The 25,751-nt window shown below is 40.1% G+C and overlaps 1 protein-coding gene across 8 annotated transcripts in view; it reads right to left on the reverse strand.

Annotated features, from left to right (window-relative positions):
- The window catches only part of SHANK2 (SH3 and multiple ankyrin repeat domains 2), a 338,706-nt gene that overhangs the window by 158,682 nt on the left and 154,273 nt on the right, over window positions 1-25,751 (reverse strand). For all 8 annotated transcript variants that reach the window (XM_083601126.1, XM_083601124.1, XM_083601130.1 and 5 more), the window contains one exon: window positions 2,446-2,521. In XM_083601126.1, coding sequence (XP_083457252.1) covers window positions 2,446-2,521 — 76 coding nt within the window. The remainder of the gene's footprint in view (window positions 1-2,445; window positions 2,522-25,751) is intronic.

The raw sequence follows: 25,751 nt of genomic DNA on the forward strand, positions 1-25,751 counted from the left end.
ATTCGCAGGTCCTCGGGTTCAAATACAAATATAGTACAATTTATTCCCCAAGATTCTAGACAATTAACAACAAAGCCTTATAACACTGGCTTCCCAACTTCCTGTGTCACATTTTGTTTGCACACCAAGCGCATTTTTGAAGAAATCAAATGAAATGCAGAATTGTGTGCTCTTTTTAGGCAACAGCTACTAGTCAGAGAGCAAATTTGGGTGAAGCCAACAGCCTGTGAACAACAGCATCCCACTAGTCCCCCTTCCGAATGCTAAAATTGCCAATTAGGAAACTCCCCTAGGTAACTTGTTTTGCCACACATAAAAGTTCACCACTTTGGGGCTAGTAAATTGACTGCTCAAGTAGTCACACAGACCTATCACAGATTGTAACGTGTATCTCTTTTCAAACATTAAGAAGCACCACAGATGAGGTGATTGGTACGTGAATAAACTGGCTGAAATCCAGACACTGCACATTTGCTGAGCATGAAATTTCTATTATTACCAGATCTTTATAGTGCAGTTCTGATAGCTCAAAACAGTGATTGTAATAACTTAGTGATGCTTGGAAATATCTGAGGGAATATTATAGGTCCAAACTGTCCCTCCAATACACAGTTAACAGTTCCAGGTAGCAGCAAATTATAACTAGCTCCCAGGGATTTGTTACTACAAATGGTAACAATGAAGCGTAAACCTGCCATTGTCTTACAAGAATCCAGGTTGTTGAAAACATTATATTATGCAAAAGCTGCCTGTATTCGTTTTGACATCTGGATCTCTTCTCTAAGATAGGAAATTTTACCCTGACAAGCTTTTCCTTGGCTTTCAATATATTTGAACATTTCTGCCTCTTTTCATCAGCATATTTTTTCCATTTCTGTTGTCTCTCTTCCTAGATGGGAGGTGGCCAAAATTACATGCAATGACATGATCAAACACTCAGTATATCTAGACACCCAGAAGCATTTGTATTGTTTTACATTCCTTTCATAATGCATAATATTTTGTTCTGTCTGCACCCCCCATGCAATCAGCTGATAGCCTTGAGGAGTTTCCACACAACGACTCCTTCTAAGCTGGTGTGAGCCAATTCAAAATGTTTCCATGTGTATGTATTTGTTGCTATTTTCTGCCAGAGTTGCCCACAGTCCCAGTTTCATGAAAACCTTCACAGTCTGCTTTTGAAAGCACTGTCTTAAAGTGTTTGCTTCTATGTGCAAATGTTGCTGTTAATATATTTATTTATAAAAATGTGTGTACAGTCGTACCTCAGCTCCTGAACACCTTGGGAGTCGAACGTTCCGGCTCCCGAACAATCGAAAACTGGAAGTGAGTGTTCCGGTTTTCAAATTTTTTTTGGAAGCCCAACGTCCAGCGCAGCTTCCGCTATTGTTTCTGGTGTGTTTGCGCAATCAGGAACCAATTGGAAGCTGTTCCTTGGTTTCTGAACGTTTCAGAAGTCAAACGGACTTCCAGAATGGATTCCGTTCAGCTTTCAAGGTACGACTGTATACTGCAATTTCAGGAGGGGGGGAATCAAATAAATCTACAATTATAGTACAATGAAAACCCACTGAAGGAAAATGTGACAAGAAATGCTTTGTTCAGCCCACCTGCATTATGCAATAAGCCACATGCATGTCCTGTGCTCCAACTAAATACATATAGTAACAACTTCAGCTAAATTACAATTTGTCAAACAATCACTATTAATTTCAATTTAATTTACTCAAATACATGTGCGTCACTCAAGTTGCAGAATCTGAAGCACCTTCTCTTGCTTCTATTATTATGTGGTTGCTGCAACCCAAAAATACACATGTGAAGTAACAGGGACTAATCAATGGGGCCTCTCAGGCTAATAGAATTGATAGAATGCCAGCAAAAGAAGCATATCCTGCTGTACAGAAATGGAATTATGTCAATTGGCATTAGGATGCAAATCCAAAAAGGGGAACTGACAGAAGAGAAAAAACAAAAAAAGGGAAGCATCTTGAGATGAAAGGCGAAACAATGGGAGTAGAACTGTAGGGCCTGTATTTTTGTTCCTCATATGGATTCCTACAGAGGAGCAACTTTCTTAAACATCCAACGGTCATGAGTAAGAGACCACCCAAAGATGATCCCCCAGACCTTACAACTAGAAATGACAATAGTGTGCCCCACAAGGCCTCAAGCCATTAGTGCCCTGGTGAGGGAAGAGAGTGCCTTGATAACGCAAGTGCCTTGGTTCAACCAAACAAGACAATTTAGAGTACATACTGGGATAAATCTTTGTTTTCTTTCAAAAGGTGTTTGGCTGCTCTCTGTTCTAGTGAAAGGCATGGTAGAACAAAAATAGCTTTGAGACAGAAGGGAAGTTGAGGGTGCTCACACCTTTTTGAACTCAGAACACCAAGCCAACACTTACAAAATATTTCAAGTATGAAAAAAAATGCAATCTCTTACCTTGAAGCATCAAAGCTGTCATATGATCCAACAGTATAGTGTCTAAACAATTTCTTTGTTCTGTCTGCTCGAGTTTCTGTTCAAAATGAAGACAGAATATACTTAATTAAAACTTTCAATTGTCAAGAGAAATAATCATGTGCTCTCTTGTTTCATAAATTACCGTTAAACTTTTTTCTTTTTATGGGGGTAGGGACTGGAGGGAGAGACTGCTGTCTCTTATCAGTGCTGTTGTCCCAATATTTACTTTTATTAATTTAGGCTCCTACAAATACTACACTTACTTGTTTTTATAAATATTTATACAGAAATGTATAAAAAGAAATTCCAAATCATACTTAAAAAATAAATATGCAGTAAATTAATTCATGTCTGAGAGACATGCCATAACACATAAAAGGGAGCATTATTGTAAAATATCCTTGAATTTTTGACCCAAAGAAGAGTGCACTACTCACAGCTTCTGTGTGGCCTGAACATTCACCACAGTCAAGGCAAAAGCCCGAAGGTTGGTTTTTAAGGCTTAACGCAGCTTGTTGTACAAAGGGGGTCCACTTTAGCATTCCCTCATCCCAAGTGACTCCTTAAAGCAGAGGTATGGCCTCTTATGGACTAGGTGGAGGATTTACAGAACTGTATGTCTGAGTCCAAGTGTTACCTTAGTTTGGGGAGGCACAATTCCTTTGCTCAGGAGCTTCCCTGTCCTTCGGGGATAGCTTTAAAACACAGCTTTGAAGGCTTTTGCACAGCTATGTGTGAGTTCAGATCAAAGTCCGTGCCCTCCCCCACAAAAAATAAAATAATGGAAGGAAGTTTTAGGAGCTGTGTGAAAGTGATAAGGCAACATGGTTATGCACATCACATGCCGGTACACGTGCCAACAATATTAGTGAGGAGACATCTCCCAGGGGAGGCAAGCTTTTTTCCTGAAAGCTCTTGAAGAAAGCTCATAAGTATCAGGCTAATTCTCAGCTGTCCAGTTTGCCATCACTTGTTTTAAAGTGTGGAGTCACATAATGGCCAGTCTTTAAGGTGAAATCCCACTCACCCACTGTATTCATTCTGACAAAACCTGTAAACTCTAAAATTATTATTTGGCTCTTTGGAGGAATCGGTTGCAGCAGCAAAGTAATTTCTAAGGTATGATCTCACCCTTCTATTATCGTACTGAAAGTGGGTGGGAGCAAACGCAACATGTAGTTAGAAGCAGTACTGCTCAGCTACCTAACATGTATAAAGCAAGCATTCCACAGTGTTCATTTCAAACTTCCTTAAAATGCATTTGCAGGATACTGTATATTACAGCTGGGGGGGAGGGGGGAGGGGGCAGCGACACACAGAATCAAAAGGATGAGACAATAGTACATAGCTCTTGGACTCATAGTACATAGTACTTCCAATCTCTCTCATTAAATGGAGATGCAAAGAGATAATGAAGGGGGGCAGGGACGGAAATAAGGGAACTCTCTTAAAATCAACTTCAGAAGCTGTGTGATATTTTAAAATATAATTTCTTATTAAGGGTTTTGGAAAAGGGCAGCGTTAAAAAATCATGACAAAGTCATAGGAGACACTCAAAAATCACAACACAGTTAAGTCAAAGAAAAATTAAACAATGATCATTGCCTCTTCTAATTATTCCGTCTCTTTTCACAGGAGCATGAAGATGCAGGATAGAGTTCCAGAGATACCATTTCACTGAATTCAGATATCAAGTCTCCCTCATGTGAAGAATTCCGCAAGCTTGCGTATCTTGCTTGTGTATTTGGGGCCACCGTTCTCTCATTTACGTATTTAATAAAATTAAACAAAACTGGATAAAATGTGCTCTTTTTTTGTCAGTTCTCTGTTAAAATTGACTTTTTGGGTTAGCGTTTCTGAGATAACTGGTAGCCATGCTTTTTTTCCCCATTCCAAACTCCTGCCTTGGTTTCTTCCAAGTACTTCCAAAAGTGTGTGGCAGTCTTGTCAGCAGCAGATTAGCAGTTAATTATTTATTCTTGCATTTTACATTTTTACCATACCAGGTATTTAGAATCACTAAAGTGGAGGTTGATAATCTATACTGACGAGTAATCTGGGGCATTTGTTCAGATAACTGACTCCAAAAGCCTGTTAGCAAAAATACCTCAATGGAAAAGGGTTAATAAACTTCTCATCCAGCACAAGTACAACCACATTTTTAAAAGTACTTAAAGAGTGAAAACAAAACAAAACAAGAACCACATCTTTACAGGAAATAAAACCAAAATTAGAAAAAGCATAAACACCTGTCTTTGGGATATATCCAATATAGTTTTCCCATTTGTGTAACGTAAGGACTTCCGCCTGCACAATGAAACTTCCTCTCCCCTTCCTGCCCACCCCCATCTGCTCCTACATTTTGTGAGTTTCAGTTTGTCTGGATTTTTTGGAAGAGGGAAAGGGCATGCTGTTGTTTAATTATAGCTACACTAAAATCCTGGATCGTCCCATTTCCATTGTCTTCCAGGAGTCTGGGGAAATTGAGCCAGATTGTGGAATTGTCAGCCTAGTAGGTTTTTTAAAAAATTGATGTCAGACATGTAATTACATTACCATAATCCTTTCCCCACCCCCACCTCACTCCAATTTATCCAGTCTGATGTCACATGATGTGTTAAGCAGCTGACCCACAATGTGATTCACAAATCGCCCCCCCTTTCTACTCTTATAGCAAGTACACAACATTCTGCTGTTCCTTGCTCCAACGTAAGCAGATTTTAGAGAAATTATTGTGAATAATGAGTAATTTACAATAGTATGTTGTTGGCTAAACGTCTTACCAATACAGTAAGCATCACCCTAATAAATTATCAAACACAGTTGTATTAACCGTTTGAAATCTAGAATACTGCTCTTAAAACACAGACAAGAGCATGCCATTCCTTTAGGGAAAACATATTTTCAACTTGAAAGCAACCAGATTTACATCTTCAAAAGATACCTTAACTATATAGCTAAAAATGTACTGCTGTATTTGCTCCTGTTCTTAAATTTTGTTTACTCTTGTTAACCCTAAAGTTGGAATAGTTCAATGAGCAATTTCTGAGATGGAATAGTTATAGAAAATATTAAGCATAGCAATTGACACCCAAGGCTACCACTAACATTGATATCTGTAGATTATCTTGAAGTAATTTACGTGAGAAAATAAGGAGAGTTGGGGCGGGGTTTGTTTTCTTATTTGCTTTTTCCCTTTCTAGCGTTTGCACTGCAGTCCATTTCAACAGCTGTATGCTAGTCACCAAGGAAACTACTGTGGGCTGATCTTTGATTGGATATGTTGTCAGTGTTGCCAGAGTTGTGGGCAAAGTTTAGTGGAAGAATGCTACATACACTTTATATATTTCTGCAGCAGGAAGCAGAATAATAAGATTGCCAAAGGTGAGGAGGACGTTTTGTGTTTTAATTGAATTCAGTGGATATACTATGGCACAGGCACACTTGGTTACTTCTGTATTGTACACATTTTGGAATAAAAGACTTCTCATCTCCCAGTCAGCATGTATATAGCACTCTGCATAACCCCTCATATCAGGATATCACACAAACAAGTACTTGAGAAGAAACTGTGTAACAGCAGAAGATGATTTATAGAATATTTTTGAACAAGAAACTGTGAGCTAAAAATAAAATAGATGTATTTTCATTGAGTGGGAAAGAGGATTATGGGGTGCCAAATGTAATGCACAACTGGTGGGTTAACATACTCCCACCGCTTTCAACTTTCTGTGGCTACTGGACATGCTTAGTCTTCATTTGGTTGTTGGGAAGGAGGAGAGTGCTGCCTTTAGATTTGAATTTTAAAATGCAGCTTTTACATGCATACATGCATACAGTACATGTATGTATGTATCACTACAAACTAACTACAAACTATGCTTTAAAATATAGTAATACATAAAGGTTTATTTTTTTATTTGCAAATGTAACAAAAACAGCTAATAAATAATAGTTCCTATGGTAGCAAAGGGACACGGGTGGCACTGTGGGTTAAACCACAGAGCCTAGGACTTGCCAATCAGAAGGTCGGCGGTTCGAACCCCCGTGACGGGGTGAGCTCCCGTTGCTCGGTCCCTGCTCCTGCCAACCTAGCAGTTTGAAAGCACGTCAAAGTGCAAGTAGATAAATAGGTACCGCTCTGGCGGGAAGGTAAATGGCGTTTCCGTGCACTGCTCTGATTCGCCAGAAGCGGCTTAGTCATGCTGGCCACATGACCGGGAAGCTGTATGCCGGTTCCCTCGGCCAATAAAGCGAGATGAGCGCCACAGCCCCAGAGTCGGCCACGACTGGACCTAATGGTCAGGGGTCCCTTTACCTTTACCTATGGTAGCAACAAAGTATGAAAGCAACAACACAAAGCCCTAGTAAACTGGCATTAACAGTAAGACTTATTATATTAGCAACAACAGTGGGTTATGTAAGTCCTTCTGCTGGCTAAGAGACATATACTGCAAGGGTGGAAGGACAAACATCCACCATCTCTCTCCTGGTGGCTTGAAGATCTCACTGCCCTTTCTGCATCAGAATGCACAGTTTATAACCATCAATTTCATTTAGGTACCTATTTGGACTGCCTGCCCCATCTGCCCCTCACCAGGACCATTCTTTAAATAATAATAATAATATTTTATTTATACCCCACCCTCCCCGGTCAGAGCTGGGCTCAGAGCAGCTAACACCAGTAAAATTACAGTAAAAACATAATGGGGGGGGCGGGGGACAATTTAAAATACAGTTTAAAATGCAATTTAAAATGCAGCCTGATTTTAAAAGTAGCTCATAGATCAAAACTGTAAGGGAAGGGAAACATAAGGGTCAGACTGAGTCCAAACCAAAGGCCAGGCGGAACAGCTCTGTCTTGCAGGCCCTGCAGAAAGATGTCAAGTCCCGCAGGGCCCTCTTGTGACAGAGTGTTCCACCAAGTTGAGGCCAGTGCTGAAAAGGCCCTGGCCCTAGTTGAGACCAATCTAACCACCTTGGGGCTTGGGACCTCCAAAATGTTGTCATTTGTGGACCTTAAGGTCCTCCACGGGGCATACCAGGAGAGGCAGTCCCGTAGGTACGTGGGTCCTAGGCCGCATATCCATTGCCGGAAACTGCAGGAGGGGAGAGTGATTGCTCTCTGCTTGGGTCCTGCTTGCAGGTTTCCCGCAGGCATTTGGTGGACCACAGTGAGAACAAGCTGCTGGATTAGATGGGCCATTAGCCTGATCCAGCAGGCTCATCTTATGTTCACTACCGCACAACACTGTCACATCTGTAATTAAAGGAATATGCATTACACATCCCATCCACTCACCCAGTCGTTCCTTCTGCAAATACTGGCGTAGTGGAAGCATTATCACTTCAGCATCAATCTGAGGAGCACTACCCCATTTGCATATGCTAATTGGTATGTATAGATGAAAATGGTAGCATCTATACATATCAATTAGAAAATAAAAAAGAAGTATCAAAAGAAAACATAAATTCTGCCGCTTGCTGTCAGAGCTAAATCTGATCTATAAGGTGCCAAGAGTATTTTCTGGGACAGGACACTGTATGTGAATTGGACTCTCTACCCTACCCACAAACAATTGGGGAAAACTGCTGTTTTCATACATATCAAAACTAAAATGTGTTTTCTAACATCTAACATGAGTTCATTTGCTCTCGGTCATTCTGTGACACACCCTTCCCCTCTGCTTGCCATGTGACTATTGCATAAGTCCCTAGGGAAAGCTGGGAGTCAGGGTTTCACTGGCATTACTTTACTATGTGTCCAGCCACCTTTTAAGGAAAGCTAATATTTTAAATAAAAAGCTTAAGGTGTTTTTTTTATTTTGAGAGAGAGAAGGAGAAGCAGGAGATCCAGAATACAGAACAAAACACTTGGTGCTTTGGGATAACCCAATAATGTCTTTGCTGAGCATGCACTGTATACCTTTGCCACCAGTTGTTCCCATAGCTTTAATGGGACAAGTAAACCTTAACAACTTTTGAATTTTTGCTCAAAATTTTGCCAAACCAGAGAAAGTGTGCCTTCATTGACAAGCCTGAATGAAATACATCAATCGATTTCAATAAAATGGAAAAGCAAAATGATACGCCTATTAAAAAAAAAAAAACACTAGGGAGAAGAGGTCAATGTGTCAATTTTCACCATTTTGTACCTGTAGCGATTTTTATACAATCACTTTGAAATTTGGTGCATTTGTTACCTTATCAGGTAGATCATATATGTCAGGTGGCATTTTATAAGCTGTAGAATTTTGAGACTTATAATAATGTTTTTTTTTTACAATTACCTGTATTTTTCGCTCTATAGGACACACCTGACCATGGGACGCACCTTGTTTTAGAGGGGGAGAACAAGAAAAAAAAATCTCCCCCTCTCTGCTCAGTGCCCCTTCAGCGAAGCGGCAGGAGAAACGGAGCCCCTTCCATTTCTCCTCCCGCTTCGCTGAAGGGGCACTGCACAGCTCTCCCTCTCTGCTGAAGCCAGGAGAGTCTTGCTCTCCCGGCTTCAGCAAAAGGAACCCAAAGCCTTTGGAGCATAGCGTGAGGTCCTGCTGCACTCCAAAGGCTTCAGGCAGCTATCCCTGAAACCTGGAGAGTGAGAGGGGTCGGTGCGTACCAACCCCTCTCGCTCTCCAGGCTTCAGCGAAAGGAACACGTAGCCTCCGGAGCGCGGAGGGAGCACTCCCTCTGTGCTTTGGAGGCTTCGTGTTGCTATCGCTGAAGCCAAGGAGCCTGCATTCGCTCCATAGGACACACACACATTTCCCCTTAATTTTTGGAGGGGAAAAAGTGTGTCCTATAGAGCGAAAAATACGGTATTTTCTTTTACCGGTTGCCTTAAGTAAAGGGGGCTTTTAATATCCACAGAGTAAAACCATAATTATATTAATATATTAAAATTAGATTACACTTGCTACTGCAGAAAATGACATAAAACACTAAAAGAAAAAAACAGTCTGAAAAAATAGTTTCCATGGAAAGCAAAATCCATTGGACAACTTCCAGTGATGCCTACCCATTTGCGGAATGGTATTTATGCAACAGGACTTCTCTCCCCACTGCGACAGCCCTCCTTGTGCCCTCATAGTCTGCTCCAGAGGGTCCCTTAACCCTCTGGGAAAGACACAGGGGGCTGCAGGAGGGGAAGAGGTCCTATTGTGCATACAGCTGTTTGATCACAACATATTGGATCTTAACCATTCTCTAAAATATATTCCATTCAGTTTAACTTTCATATGGAGCAGTATGAATGTTATGTGGCCAAATGGAACAGAAGTTTGCAAATAGAAAAAACAAATAAGGTATGGATTTTTTTTATTCTTGAAACTTTTGCCATTTTATAATAACCCTCAATATCCGAAACCGCTGACATGATAGTGATACAATGGCATTTACCTTATTTGAAATGGCAGCAGAACTACAAAATTAATCATGGCAGACACTAGATAAAGGTGATTTTTACCATTTGTAATGGTTGTAGAGGTTTTAATTTTGGGGGAAACCAAGATGAAATTTATGAGATTAAAATAATCGGAGATTATCTAGTCTGTCTCATTAAATTATGTTTAAATTGATAGTTCCATAAAAATGCATGTATCACTGCTGTGCACATTAACATCTGAGAGGCTGACATTAATCAGGCAATGTAAAATGAAAACAACTTATTATAGTTCATTTAACTGCTTCCCAAACATCACCAAGACAATATCATTGTATAGTGGGCTTGGAAATCAACTATTTATTGTATTTCAAGTATAGATAATCGGTTTTAGAATGTGTGATTAGCATTTCAGGGTGTTTTTTTGTTAAAATGTTTTTATTTATATATACAGAAAGTTTACAATTAAAAAAAAAAAGAAATCCAGAGGCAGAAGATCATTAAGTGAGAATTTTTAGGTCCTCTTAGAATTTCACAAGTTCATGCTTTAATGTAGGAAAATATATATAAACTGCATGTAGAATGCATGTAGATGGAATCACACCTGCTTTCATTGTGCTGGAAACCATGGCTGGCTGTAGCATTCAGTATGAGTTATGTAACGAAATAGCACAATGAAATGCCACCACAGAGTGAGTTCACATGTTGGAAAACCCAGCAATTCTCTGTGCGCACGCAGCAATGCACAAAGGAAGCAGTATATGACTCAAGCACACACAGTCCATCTGAGAACATGATTCTGGTTATCATACGGATAACAACGTTCAACCCCACCTAATTAGAAGAATTCTGTCCTATCAGGATTTCTCCCAAGAAGGTGGAGAAGAGAATTTGCATTAGAAGGCATCTATTTTGACTGGTAATTTTCACATTAGCTCTGCTTCTGAAGCAATTTATTGCATACAATACAATTTTCAGCACCCTAAAGTTTGGTGCGGAAAACCAGATGAAACTTTGCTTACTTTAGAGAAAAAAACTATTCTACAAATAAAACGCTCATACTTGAGAAGGGTCGGTCAGAGGTGCACCTCAATATATAAACCTTGGGGTACACACCTATCTCTTATTTTATTTTCAGCACACTGAACTGTGCCTGAATATGGCACTTAACGTTTATGTTGATATACAAAAGAATAATGCCATCTATCAGATATGAAAATGAATGGCGCCTGCAGATTCAAGGTTAACTCCCACTATCCATTCATTTTTTACATATCATCCATGACTCTACTAACTGTCATACTTTCACAGTGAATGGCCAATTCACGCTGATAGCATCCTGTTATCTCCAAATCCAACATGCCTCAAAGTGAACATTTTAATTATTCAACTGACAACAGTCCAGCTGAAGTGGACAAGATACCCAAGCCCTGTCTTCTGGTGAGAAAAACAAACAAAGCAAATAAAAGGGGCAAAGAACAAGGAAGGGTTGTTATTTAGATATAAAACAGAGTACGGACCAGGTAATTTTAATTTTAATTTTACATCTACATTGCTTAATTTGCAATAAATGCTACTGTCTGATTAGGATACCAACAATCAAAATTTCATTTTTACCACTAATCATACTTTAAAATAGTGGAGGAATCCATTATTTTACTACACTGACTGTATATGGTTGGTTATATGAAATATTGGAAGGGGCTCATATCTATAACACTTCAAGTGATTTATTGTGAAATGTATATTCAAGCCATGGATCAGAGAAAGTACAATAGTAGATGTACTGGCTCCTCCCCCTCATCACTACTCCAAGCACAAACTTACAATCTATACTACATGTCAAAATACCTTCTAAACTCTTATTTTCAAAATAAGATACAGCATGAGACACTAGTGCCTGCAGGAGGCAATGAAAATGCCACCTATGCATTCAAGAATTTGCCATAATATTGGGGATAAAAAACAATGAACAGCAGTTTTTTCAAAATGAAAAGCCTCTTTAACATGAAGCGGTAAAGATCTGTATAAGAAAATAGTAAAAATGTATCATATGTATCATACGCTAATCAAACAACTTGTTTTAGGAAAGCTAACATTAGAATATTCATTAGCAATTCTGCCAGAAAGCTGCATTCCTTGTATAAAATCTAAAAGGATGTCTGAAGCAATCTTTAAAGTAACTATATAGCTAACATGATGACATAGCTACTACTTAACTGATTAGTGTTCAATAATTTTTCCATTAAGAATATTAAATGTAAAGTTTACTGCACATTTACAATGCAATCCTATATGTACTCAGAGTTAAGTTCCATTGAGGCTTAGTGCCTGTTAAGTGCTATAGAATTGCATCCTTAGTTATAAATACATATTTAACAGTCATTATGGTAGTTTCCTAAGATTGTGAAGCTACATTCTGATGTGCAATATATTGCTGTCAATGAAAGGATTTCTAATTTTTGTTAACTTCAAACTCAGTAACAACTTTCAGACCCTGCCAGTGTTATAGAACTATGTCACAAATGCAAACACATTTTGTATTTATTTTCTTTAGATTTTCATCAGCCAAAAACATCGTAAGACTGTTGCTCTTTTATAATCTAGAATACTCTGAAGTTAAACCAGACAAAGAAAAATTGGTTCACATGAATAATATAAGCACTGGTTGGGGGTGGGGAGAAAATGGTCCATGTGACAACTGAGATCTATTCAAAAGTGACAAACCAAACATGAATACTTGCCTATACTTCTGAGTTGATTAACGTGTCCTAGATAACTATGTTTCACTCCAAAACAGATTGTCATAACTAGCCACAAACAACATATTAACAGTTCTTTCCAAAATTGTGATATCAAAAATTTTAAACATAAATGTGCAAAACCCTAAAAACCCTCAGTTTTTTTAAAAAAGAAAACACACCTTTTTGTATTTTTAAACCTATAAAATACTCAATAATTTTATTTTAGATTAGAAGCAATTATACCAAATAGTTACAGAACTATGAGTCCAATCCTATACATGCTTACTTGACAGTAAATTAATTAAAGGCTGTTGGCATTAGAATGCAATAATATACGAAACATACACAGTAGAGGTGTACATCACTATGAAATTTTACATCTAATTTTCAGAGCACCTCTCCACATTTAGACCACATAGACACACACATACACTTATACTTTTCAAAGTTACACAATACCTCCAAAATGAACTTTCTTCTTGAATCTTGAATTTTCAGCCATGATTTCTAACCTAGATGTAACCATCTCAGTTGCGTTTGTTGTGTATTTGCATCACCATCAACATACAAAACCACATTTCCCAGGTTTCAAGTTACTTGAACTGAGTTTTTCAGCCCTATTGTGAATATAGGAATTCTTTCAAGTAAAAAAAGGCTGTTTTAGAAAGAAGGAAAAACGTCTTCAAACTTTTAAATCCATCTTGATACTGAATATGACAAGGACCTTCAGAGATCAAAGCATCAACATAAAGCAAGTTGTTTTATACAAGTTGTATGCTCAGCAATAGACTCCATATCCCTCTAGTTTCACACTGTACCATTGGATTTTTCTCCCTCTTTTATTTAAGGTTTCCATGGAAATGCATCAGTCACTAATCTAAATAAGTGCGGGTGAAGGACGCCTGAAAACCTAGAGCAATTACGCATGCCATTAGAGAGGAAAAAGAATGATTCAGCCCAGCTGTACTGTGTTACTAATAGCTATCGTTTCTACATTTTGGTTGCTCAACGCCAAACAAAATCTGCTCTAGCAGCTTTGAAAACCCACTCTGCTTGCCCTGTCTCTAACACGCCCATAATAAAAATAACCTTGATGAGTGCATGTTAGGAGTTAAAGCACTTCAGATGCAAATCCTTTCTCCTCCCACAAATGCCAAATATGCTTGTTTTGCCAGGGCTGTAACACTGTATGTTAATTTCCTCCAGAACATGAGGTTATTTTCAATCCACTAGTACTACAAGAAAGGAGGTGTTTGCTTCTTTGATCTGCATTAAAAGATCTCCAAGCCCTGAATTACAGCCATTTAAATATAAAAAAGCTGAGATGCAAAGGATGTCATTTGTGTTAGTTAACCCAATTTCATTGTCACTGACTGTATCTCACCGTAATATAGTTGAGCTATAGTATCCAATATATTTTTAGTACAAGGGCATAGGAGTGCTTCCTCTGGTATTTGATGGAGAAAAAGAAGTACATTTCTTTCATTGGGGCAGATGTAGGAAACCTCTGGCCCTCCAGATACTGCTTAACTGCAGGCACAGGCAAACTTGGCCCTCTAGATGTTTTGAGACTACGGTTCCCATCATTCCTGACCACTGGTCCTGTTAGCTAGGAATGATGGGAGTTGTAGTCCCAAAAACATCTGGTGGGCCGAGTTTGCCTATGCCTGGCTTAACTACCACTCCCATCCCAAGGCCAGGGATGATGGGAGTCGTAGTTCAGCAACCTCTGAGGGTTCAAAGGTTCCCCACACCTGATTTAAGTGTTTAAGGCAGAGCTTTCCACTTTTCATGTTGGTGACACACTTTTTAGACATGCATCGTTTTGCAACACAGTAATTCAGTTCTACTAGTAAACCGAAGGTTAAACTAACACAGCTGATTGTCAGTGCTTACAATTGAGTTCAAAACAAATGGACAAACAAAAATGATCATCCAACATAATTGTGGCACCAGGTGGGCAATCCCACCCATTTGTCAAAATTGGCCTATTATCTCCACCCCTGGCTTATAGAGGGGGCTGGTAGGGTGCTTCTCATGCATTTTTAAAAAAACCTCCTCTCCTCCCTACATCATATGGAGAATTGTCAGAAGATGTAAAAACTTTTTTTTCTCCCTTCACATTCTCTAGAAACCTCCTCACCCCATAATATATACAGTGGTACCTCGGGATGCGAACGGGATCCATTCCGGAGCCCCGTTTGCATCCAGAAGCAAATGTAACTAGCGACGGCACGTCTGCGCACACACGTGTCGCTTTTCACTGCTTCTGCACATGCGCGTGATGTCATTTTGAGCATGTGCACATGCGGCGAAACCCGGAAGTAATGCGCTCTGTTACTTTCAGGTTGCCACGGAGCGCAACTCGAACACGCTCAACATGAAGCATATTCAATCTGAGTTATGACTATAGTTTCTTACCTACCCATCACCCTCAGCTCTCAAGGCAGGTTACAAAATTTTTAAAATACAATATTAGAAATAATTATTTCAGAATTAGAATCAAGAGTGTTCTAAAATATATATCTCAGGTGTCAAAGGACAGGGTAAACATGTGCATTTTAGCACTTCATAACAAAGTATGTTAAGGCTTCAGGAGCATGGGAATGAAAAGTTGTGTTTTATCCCTCCTTATCCCTACCAAAAACATCCCACTCCTGAAAAGCACTACAGTGCTTCTATTCAACACCAGATTCAGATATGCTTGCTCTGCCTCAAAGCAAAACACCAGAATGGTGGCAGGCCATATCTAACCCCCTTTCCCAATTAACTCTTGTGCAATCTCACCACACTTTCACGTGTGCCTCCACATTCCTATAATTTTCTCAGCAGAGTCCATTTGACCTATTATTTTTTCCTCCATTGCCCAAGCTGACAATACCTTCTTGAGCTCTAGTTATAGTCTATGCTTCTCTCAGTGTAATCACATATGCCAGTCTATTTCATAGAATTAAAATATTCCCACATGTAATGAAATGGAACCAGCCAAGTGTGGCAAATAGGTTACAAAACCTTTATTGGCCTGAACCAGAACCAAAGGAATAACTTCACTGACAGCTGAACTCAAATTGAAATTAAACCAAAATTTTGCAGCTTGACTTCCTTCATTTGAGGGTTTCCTATAAGTATACTAGTTAAGATTTTATATAATTTGAACAATAAAAAATAGGCTTGATAAATTATACTAAGGCTCATTAGGGCTCTTGAGGCACTGCCTTTATGCAATCAGCTAGAAGAACTGAAAGAGTGACTCAATAAAGCACTTAATATAGTACTATTCCCCCCCACCCCCGTAACACTCGTTCCTATGGCCAGGATTCTTCTATGTTTACCCAGATGTAAATTCTGTCCTGCAAATGTCTCCTAAAACATTAAAATTCATTTCTGGTCGCTTTGAGCATTTTGACTTATTGCTAGTGACCATGACAATTATCATTCAGAAACAAGTAATAAAGGAGATAGATAATGCATGCTCATCACAACAGCTCACTGACCTCTTTCTTTCATTGCTCCCCCATCTCTGTCCCAAATATATACATTAGAATAACTATAATGTTCATTTAACAGATTTGAGTATTAGGAAGTCAAAGGTCAAGTTACCTGTCACCATGGGTTCCTCCATTTCTATGAATTCATCTCTTTTTAATATAGATCTTCTATAGTGAAGGTGCGGTACTAAATAGCGACAGATAAATGCCTATACTGGATCTGCCCCCCCCCCAATAATTGGGAAAATTAACACATCCCAATACACATGATTTTCTGAAAGAGATGATTACTCCAAGTGAATAGATTTCATCTTATGGATGAAGCCATTTAAGCAGTAACAGAAATGACAATAAAATTGGGCCCAAGGACAATATCTGCAAACAAGCATCCATTTAACCATATTACATCTGTGGATCACAGTGCTCTGCACAATCAATGTAAGGGAAAGATGAGCATGAAAGTAGAAAGGGGAAAACATACCAGTGTGGTTAGTATATTGGTAACCAGGGAACAAGAAGTACAAACTCTGAAAATGTTTATAAAGAGCAAAATGTTTTGCTAGACCAATATATTGAAATTAACATAAAAGGCAGAATTACTACTACTACTACTACTACTACTACTACTACTACTACTATTCAATCTAAGCTGAAAGCAGGTTACATTAATATACAATCATAAAAGCAGATAAAGCAATTACAATTACAAACAAGGAAAACTGTTTCAACTGGAAGAGAACAGTATAAATTCAGCAAAAACAGATGGGTCCCACAGAACAAAATTCCTGAGCTATCAAAGGCCAGGATAAAGAGGGGCAACTTCAGCATATGGCAAAAGCTGTGCAATGAAGATGCTACACTAAGTGTGGGGAACCTTTGGCCCTCCAGATATTGCTGGTCATTTGTCATGGTTACTGGGGCTGATGGGAGTTCAGAAATATCTGGAAGGCCAAATGTTCCCAACTATGTTAGACACATCTCTTAAGGGCAGGAATACCACAATTTAGGGGCTGTCACAGAGAAACCCTCTCCCAGGGTGCCATTGCCCACATTTCTAAGAGTGGTGTTACCATCAAGAGAGTCACTTCTGCAGATCTTAACACTGTCTTAAAACAGGTTTTCTATGGGTTCTAAATGGAACTCCAGCCAGTAATATGGCTGTTGCATTTTAGACCAGTTGAAGTTCCCAAATCATCTTCAACAGCATGCCCACACAGAGTACATCACAATAGTCCAGTTTTGAAGTTGTCATGGCATGGAGAACAGTGGCCCAGTCATTGGAATGGAAGCATTTACACTCCATAATCTATTCTTTTCTAAAAGGCTTGCTACAACATTTTACATATAAACTAAAGATGGAGGGCTATCCCCATGGTGATATTATCTAGTGACAGCTTAAACTAGTGTAGTCCAACTGAAGGTTGCAGGACTATACTAGCATAAATTATCACGGAAGTATCTCACCCACTAGTATAATTATTTTCACTACCATCTGCTTTTCATGTCACAACAAGTGCTCATACAGAATCTAATGAAATCCTTATAAGATCCATTACTTACTTGCAAATTTTAAAAACTAGCAGATCTATTCAGAAAGCCTCTGTAAATGACGGAACAAAGCTTTTGCTCATTCTTCAGTGAAAACAGTATCCTTCATGCAATATAATGATCCATTGATAAAAGAGACTTTTGTTATCAGAGCAGTAAAGGAATTAAGAAAAAACTGATCGGCAGAAAATATGGATAAATGAAATATATGCTGATAATGTTTTATCAAATATAGTTTAAACAAGCAAAATAGGGACAAATACATTTATACAGTGGATTGCAGTAAATCACCACTTTCACATGCAAAGTCTATTCCAATCAGCCCCAGCCATCATGCACAGTTGTCAGGGGTGATAGGAGCTGTAGTCCAGCAACATCTGGAGGGAACCACATTGGCTAGTCCTGCAATGCACATCTACTCAAAAGTTAGTCCCATTTAGTTCAGTTGGCCCTACACATAGGTAGAACTGCAGCCTAAATGCAGCTGCTTTCCCCTCCCCCTCCAATTTAAGTTGGGACTGTGGTGCTGGGGAAGAGAGATCAACTTTTCTCCTCAAGACATTTTTTACTCATCCAAATCACTTCCTCAATATTGCAGTTCGCCCTTTTCTCTGCAGCTAAGCAAACAGAATGAGAATTAAAGTAGGGTCCTGTCCATCAGTCTAACTGACTCGACTGCCACCTAGATCTTCTCTTAGCAGCCAGTAACTCAGCATGGAACACAGAGGTAGAAAGAAACCTTTCCACTGGCCTGTTGTGACAGATATTACCCTGGCTTTACCAGACTGTTTCTTCTACTACTGTCCTTTCCTCTGTAACAGACCGTGTCTTTATCTTTAGACTATAAACCCGAGGGCAAAATGTGTGTTATTTCCCACTTTTGTACAGAACCGAGCAATTCTAGGCATTTTATTATCAACAACGACAAGATCAACAAGGCCTCTAACAGCAATAAATGCTGGGAATTGCAGTAGTAGTCATGGGAACTACAGAACACAGAGGGAGACAGTTAAACCTGTAAATGTGATCTTAACCTCTGAGTTTGCATGTCAGGAAATTACTGGATATAAGAACAGCAGGAATCAGCATGTGAATACATAGGTCCCATCTGAGTTAGGAAAGAAAGAAAGAAAGAAAGAAAGAAAGAAAGAAAGAAAGAAAGAAAGAATCTGAATGGTCCAGCGGCTGCAGACTGACCAGCATCTCTAAGGGGAAGACTCTCATCAAGCCCTAGGAGCTGTAGAAATGGAGTCTTTGCTCCCTTGGCTTAACTGAAAGAAAAAAGTTTAAGCACCTGCTGCCCTGTAAGTTGTTTATATGTGTGTGTCATCATGCAAGTCACCCTAACCAAGTGGGCAGATGGTAGAGATGTTAACTGGAATTACACAGGAGCAACAATGAAGGTGTCAGGCTCAACAGCAATACTCTATGCAGGCTAGAGAAGACAACACTAACAACCTGATCAAATTTGAGCTCTACTGTTTTCCTAGGGCTTGCTTCCTAGTAATTGTGTTTTTCTAGGTTGTAATCTTCTGCATTTTACCTACCACATGCAGACCCTTCAAGTGTCCTTATTTTCCAGGGACAGTCCCAGATTTACAGTCCTGGTTTCTGATTTGATCCCAGAATGTCCTGCTTTTCCTTAGGACAGAGCTTTCTAAACTGTGTCACAACACATTAGTGTGTCAGCTGCAGCGTGTTGGTGTGTTGCGAGAATGTTCCCCATGCTCCTTCCAGGGCTGGTAGTAAAAGTGAATTACTGTTTCATAGAATGATGCATGTCTAAAAAGTATGTCACCGACATGAAAAGTTTGGAAAGCTGTGCGCTTAGGGTGTTCCTATTTTCATCAGAGAACACTTGGAGGGTATGAAATAGGACATCCCCTTTTTAGCAGGAAAATGATGGTTGGTATGCCACATGTTGCCAAAATACCATTCTTAAATCCTTATTAAAAATATAATATTTGTCATGCCTTATGACAGAAATAGAAAAGGAGATAGGTATATTGAATCGGATTCAACTAAATAGTCACACTAGTGGGAGCTAGTAGAAGAAGACTTGCTAGCACAACAGAACTATTCCCCCTCTTCTTCCCTTCTCCTTCCCCTGAGTGTCCCCTTCTGCACCTCCCAAAAATCAGCTCTGGGCTGTCAGAAGAACCCCTGGAACAGCATGCAGAGGGAGGAGAGTAGAGATTGTTCTGTTGGCAAAGCAGAAATGTTTGTGCTGACAAAATTATACTATCAATGCAACAATGAATTCCACCCATTGAAGATGTGGCACAGATAACTCAGTTGCTTAGAGCATAGTGCTGAAAACGCCAATGTTGCAGGTTTGGTCCCTATAAGGGACAAGGTTGCATTGCAGGGGGTGGACTAGATGATCCTCAGGGTCCCTTCCAACTCTACAATTCTATGATTCAAAAGATAGGTGTAACTAGGCCATACTGCACCACACACTCATCTTTGTTGCCCATGCTGGACATAAGAGAAGGGGGGGGGGGGTCAAAAGGATAACATTGCCAAATCTGTGCTAGTACAGGGGTTCCTCTTAATAATTTAAAAGTAGTCTTTTTTGTTTTAAAACCTGCGTCATTCCAGCTATACAATTAATGAATGCAGATCAGTGGAAATATAAAGGAAATATATAAAAGTAGCCGTGAAGACACACTTAATAACTATCAACTTGTTGGGGTTACTGTTTCTGTAAGGACGGAATCAGACATTACATAACACATGATTATATTTAGTGCGTCAAAAACTTGCATGCTAATGACCTGAACATAATCCTAGACAATAAGCCAAGAATAACGCTGAGAAGATACTTCAACTGAAAGACCATATTGTTTCATCCTTGGGGAGGGAGGGAAGTGGGGAATCCCTAAAGAGCTATGCTGCTAGAATCAGTTGGAACACACATGGGTTGTATTTCTCCGCTCCTTGGGGAGGGCATGGGGCCAAGCACCAATTCATGATGCTGTTAAGGATATATGGAAATCATTCAAGTCCCACGAGGGCCACAAAGGCCAAGGCAGCTGCTCCTTGGCATATGGTCCATTATATTTGCCACTGATAAAGAGCCTTAACGGGGGTAGTAGAAAAATGATTGCTGCTCTACATTCACTTGTATTACACACACACTGATGAAACTTCCCTTCCTAGACTTTGCTAGATAATGAAGAGTATGATTCAGGATGTATTTGGGAAATGGTGTAATATTTCCACCACTAGCTTTGTTTCTTTAGCAATAGGGTTTGCTTTGTTTGAGGGCTAAGGAAGAGAAGCACAAAAAGGCTTCAGTCTATTTACCTTTGGAGCATTGCTAGGGATGAGCCCACATTTTTTGTAATCAAGGTCCAGATTCAACAAAACAGTAGTCAACACAATGAGTCCCACTACAGCAACCGGGCTTTCCTCCCAATCTGCTCTATGCACTTTGGGAGAATCTCCAGAACAGTGCATGGGGGAAGAAAGTGGAGATTGTTCCATCTGGGTAGCAAAAACGCTTGTCCTGACTGAACTATGATAATATTGTGACAGTGAATTCCTCCCATGGTGTACAAGTGTTTCTGGCTACATACTGAATTTGGGGCAAACTGAACTGAGGGGTGCTGGGTAGGTTTCGGCAGACAGGTCACAACAACCTGCCTGCTGCTCCTTCAATCTTGCATCCTAACTGGGAAGTGGTCATGATAGGCCTGAAGTGGGGAGGCAAGCCAGCAACACAATTGGAGAGGGAGAGAGAGAGAGAGAGAGAAAGAAAGAGAGAGAGAGAGAGAGAGGAGTAGAGGAAAGGAAGGGAAAATGGAAGAAAGAGAAGGAGAAAGTAAATGGGGAAGAAGATAAGAGGGAGATAAGAGGAGGTGTGGAGGAACAGAAATGGCAGGCATTGCCATGGAAAGAAAATAGAAAGAGGAGTGGGTGAGGAAGATTTAGGGGCCAAGAAAACTCCAGTGATGAGCTTAAATTAGATGAGAAGGAATTTTATGAGGCAGGGAAACTACTTTACAGTAAACTGTGGGGCTGTAATCAGGAGTACATGGCTGCAAAAGTGAAACATACAACAAACAGGATTGATGATGACAAGAACACCCAGGGCTGTGCGAGTAAAATGAGAGACACCCTGGGGCTCTGGAGATCCTAGGGATTTGCAGGGAGGGGCAGCGCAATAATAAGCACTCAATTGCCCATTTCTGTCAGTAGTCATGTTGCCATGTTCTGCTTCCACTTTATCTTTTGAACATTCATGGCAATTACAGAGACATGAATTATGGTCACATACTTTTTACAAAACAGAACTGATGGAAAATGTTCCCAGGCAATGCCACCACACAATACTTTAAGCAAAGCAAGAAATTTTGGCATGTCATGTTTCTGTGCATCTGAACAAGACCAAAAGGAACGAAAACACGAAAACACACACATATTGATAGATAGACACACACACACACAGAGAGAGAGAGAGAGAGAGAGAGAGAGAGAGAGAGAGAAGAAAATGAAGATGTTGATAATTCTATTTTGATTCACAAATGAAGAACCACATCACCTTGTCATACCCAACACAGCCCAAATACAAATAACTTGCTCTCTCAGATGAAGCTCCCCCACCTCCTATATTTCTGTGAAATTATTCTGTCCTCAGGCAAACCACTCACAACAGATGCCTTTCCTCTACTCCAAGACAGATCATACAGGGCCATTATCACCTCGGTTTTGTTTGGATACAACCTAACTGTCCTCTGAGGCAGAACACACATTTTTCACTTGTCAAAAGTATACATGTGGCAAGTGATTCCTGTACCATCTTGCTATGGACCACTACTATCACGGCAGAGTCACATCTACCCACATACTAGGCTATTGACTATAGACAAGTGAAGACTTTTTGGTTTCAACAGGCTTTGGGGAATAGACTGCTTTTAATGAAAGGACTGGTGCCATGCTGTTTTTATTGTAATTATTTGTATGTTTTAAACAGAGTTTATATATGGATATAGTTTTAATTCTATTAATGTTTAATTGTTTTTTCATGATTGTTTTTTCCTATTTCCCCCTTTGTTTTTAGCGATTCTTGTTTTTATCTGCAAGCTGTCTTTGAGTTACGTAAGGGGAAAGGGTGTGGCATGCATAAATGAATTAATATGAGAAGTTGCAATATAATGGTGATGTTCGTGTTCAGGCATTCTAAGTGCTACACCTGAAACAAACTCTTTCCAGCAATGCTCCTATGGTTAGTGTTACATGTCTTCCAATCACAGATGCACTGGAAACATTTCATAATAATGCCAAAAAAAGCCAAGACCTCCAATAAGAAATAAAATAGCTCTTTGCATGAAATGCAGATGTAATACTGGGCCAACGTATTGCAGATGCAATAATTTGTCTGCTGCAGTAACCTTCTCAAGATTGTGCTATTCTGACAGCAACAAATTAGATGCACCTGTATCCACTCCCTATGTCAACATGCAGTTCACATCAGCCGACCTACAGGCGAGCCATGCAGAAGGTTAATGGCTATACCTTCTGGAAAGTTTTGGAATCTAGTCAGCTCTGCAACTGACTGTGAATCAAGTAGCCCAAATGCTTCAGTCTATAGGAAGACAGAGATCTTTGCCCTCAGAAGCCATGAAAATAGTGGGGGTTTTCAAGTGTTGTAACAAGTGGATTTCCCAGGTCTTGTAGGGCCCTTGGGAAGAATATACACTGTGGGGCCCATTTCACCAGGCACCATTCATTTGTCCTCTCCCTCTGGACCCAATTCACTGGGCGCACAGGGAATCAGAAGGTGCCACTGCAGCTCACACCTGTCACTATCTGCATACTTTAAAAGATTAAGGCTGCATTCACACAGTTATTTCAGTTTTCCCAAAGTTTCACTAACTGCTAATTTCTGCATTATATTTGAGCTTTCATGTGATGTAAAAGTCGCTTCTGAAAATCAAGCAAAATATAATGCCCATTTCCATGTTAAAATCAGTTTTCAATTCTGGAAACCTGGAAAACTGCAGGAGTTTTGCTCTATGAGTTTCCCTTATGCCTCCCATCTGAAGCAGCCTTTGGGTGGAGGGTCCTTCAATAGGTCATTTCTCCACAATTTATCCCTGTAACCTTTACATACACACACACCCTCACTCTACAGTTGGGGCAAGCATTTCCTTTGCCTTGCATGCCACTGTGCAGATACTACAGCCAAAGGCCACAGCTGAAGATTCACTGGCCACCATCCTCACTCATGAGGAGATAAGCCAATGGTGCTGAGGCAGCTTCATTGTGCCTGGCAAGAAGGTGCGCACTGTCTCTCTCTGTGTGTGTGTGTGTGTGTGAGAGAGAGAGAGAGAGAGAGAGAGAGAGAGAGAGAGAGAGGGAGAGAGAGAGAGAGAGAGAACTAGGTGGTGGGATAACAGTATGGGAGGGGGAGTTGCTGAGTGGGAGAGGAAAGGGCATGAAGTGACCAGCAGGTTGCACTAGCAGAGCAGAGAGGGGACACCTAGAAACAGTAAGAGGAAGGCAAACCAAAGAACAAAGGAAACAAAATCCCAAAACAAAAAAATAACTAAGGAAAACTGTGAGGGGAAAAAGCAGCCGGGAGGGGGTGATTTGGAGCAGGAAAGCATTTCCCAATTCAGTGGCAGATTTAAAGATGCAAGAGGAACTTCTACATTTCACTGGGGAGCCTGACAGAAGGCATCTTCCTTGACCTATTTCTTCATCAGTCCATTAAGTTCAACAGAACTTCTTAGAAAGAAGCTTAGGATCATTCTTATTTGGACCAGGAACATATTTCACATTGCCTGCTTTTTTCTTCAGAATAAAAGCAGCTGAGTTGAACATGTCATCAACATCACAAGCAGTTTGACCCTCACAGCTTGACTGGGGAGAGACCAGATATGTTTGGACTGAATAGCTTTCAGAATGGCCACTTTCACCTAAAAATGTTGTCTGTTCTTTCACATATCTTAACCAAGGAATGGTCATCACCTGCTAAAGGAACAGGTTATTGTTATATTATCACTAAGATGAAAACCTTCTCAGAGACGGAAGAGGGGTCTACTTAAGATAAACCTCCAGAAGCAAGTAGTGAATGCAGCTGAATCCAGTTGGCTTCTGAAATGCCCTGGAGTAGCTAAGAGTGATCACTGCAGATGGTGACAGCAGTCACGAAATTAAAAGATGCCTGCTTCTTGGGAGAAAAGCAACAACAAACCTAGACAGTGTCTTAAAAAGCAGAGACATCACCTTGCCAACAGAGGTCCGTATAGTTAAAGCTATGGTTTTCCCAGTTGTGATGTATGGAAGTGAGAGCTGGACCATAAAGAAGGCTGATCACCGAAGAATTGATGCTTTTGAATTATGGGGTTGGAGGAAAGAGTCCCATGGATTGCAAGAAGATCAAACCTTTCCATTCTTAAGGAAATCAGCCCTGAGTGCTCACTGGAAGGACAGATCGTGAAGCTGAGGCTCCAATACTTTGGCCACCTTATGCGAAGAGAAGACTCCCTGGAAAAGACCCTGATGTTGGGAAAGATGGAGGGCACAAAGAGAAGGGGACGACAGAGGATGAGATGGTTGGACAATGTTCTTGAAGCTACCAGCATGAGTTTGACTAAACTGCGGGAGGCAGTGGAAGACAGAAGTGCCTGGCGTGCTCTGGTCCATGGGGTAACGAATAGTCGGACACGACTAAACGACTAAACAACAACAACAGCTAAGAGTTGGTGCCAATAGCTTGGCTATTGATGACTTCATTGACCTTTGGTTGACCCAAGCCCTAGACTGAGTTGCTATGAGATGTCTTTTCCCAAGGCTTCAAGATTCCTGGCAGCATTCTCTGGGTTTAATGACTGGGTTTGTCACTGTAGTGACTGGCTTTTAAAAGGTCTCTTCTCCCTTGTCTAATTGGTAACCTAAATCCCTGCTCCCCAAACACGATGGGTGTGTGTAAGACAGAGAGCGAGAGAGCACATGGGGAAAATAGATGAAGCAATTTATTTCAACATTAGTTCAATCACAGTTATAAATTAGAGGAATGCTTTGAAATCAGGGCAGATTGCTCTATTTAGCTTTGCTCTATTTCCACATGCCAAGGCTGTTCTATCACTAAGGAAGCAACCATAAATAAGACAC

The sequence above is a fragment of the Podarcis filfolensis genome (assembly GCF_964270895.1).
Source record: "Podarcis filfolensis genome assembly, chromosome: 1".
Lineage (NCBI taxonomy): Eukaryota > Metazoa > Chordata > Lepidosauria > Squamata > Lacertidae > Podarcis > Podarcis filfolensis.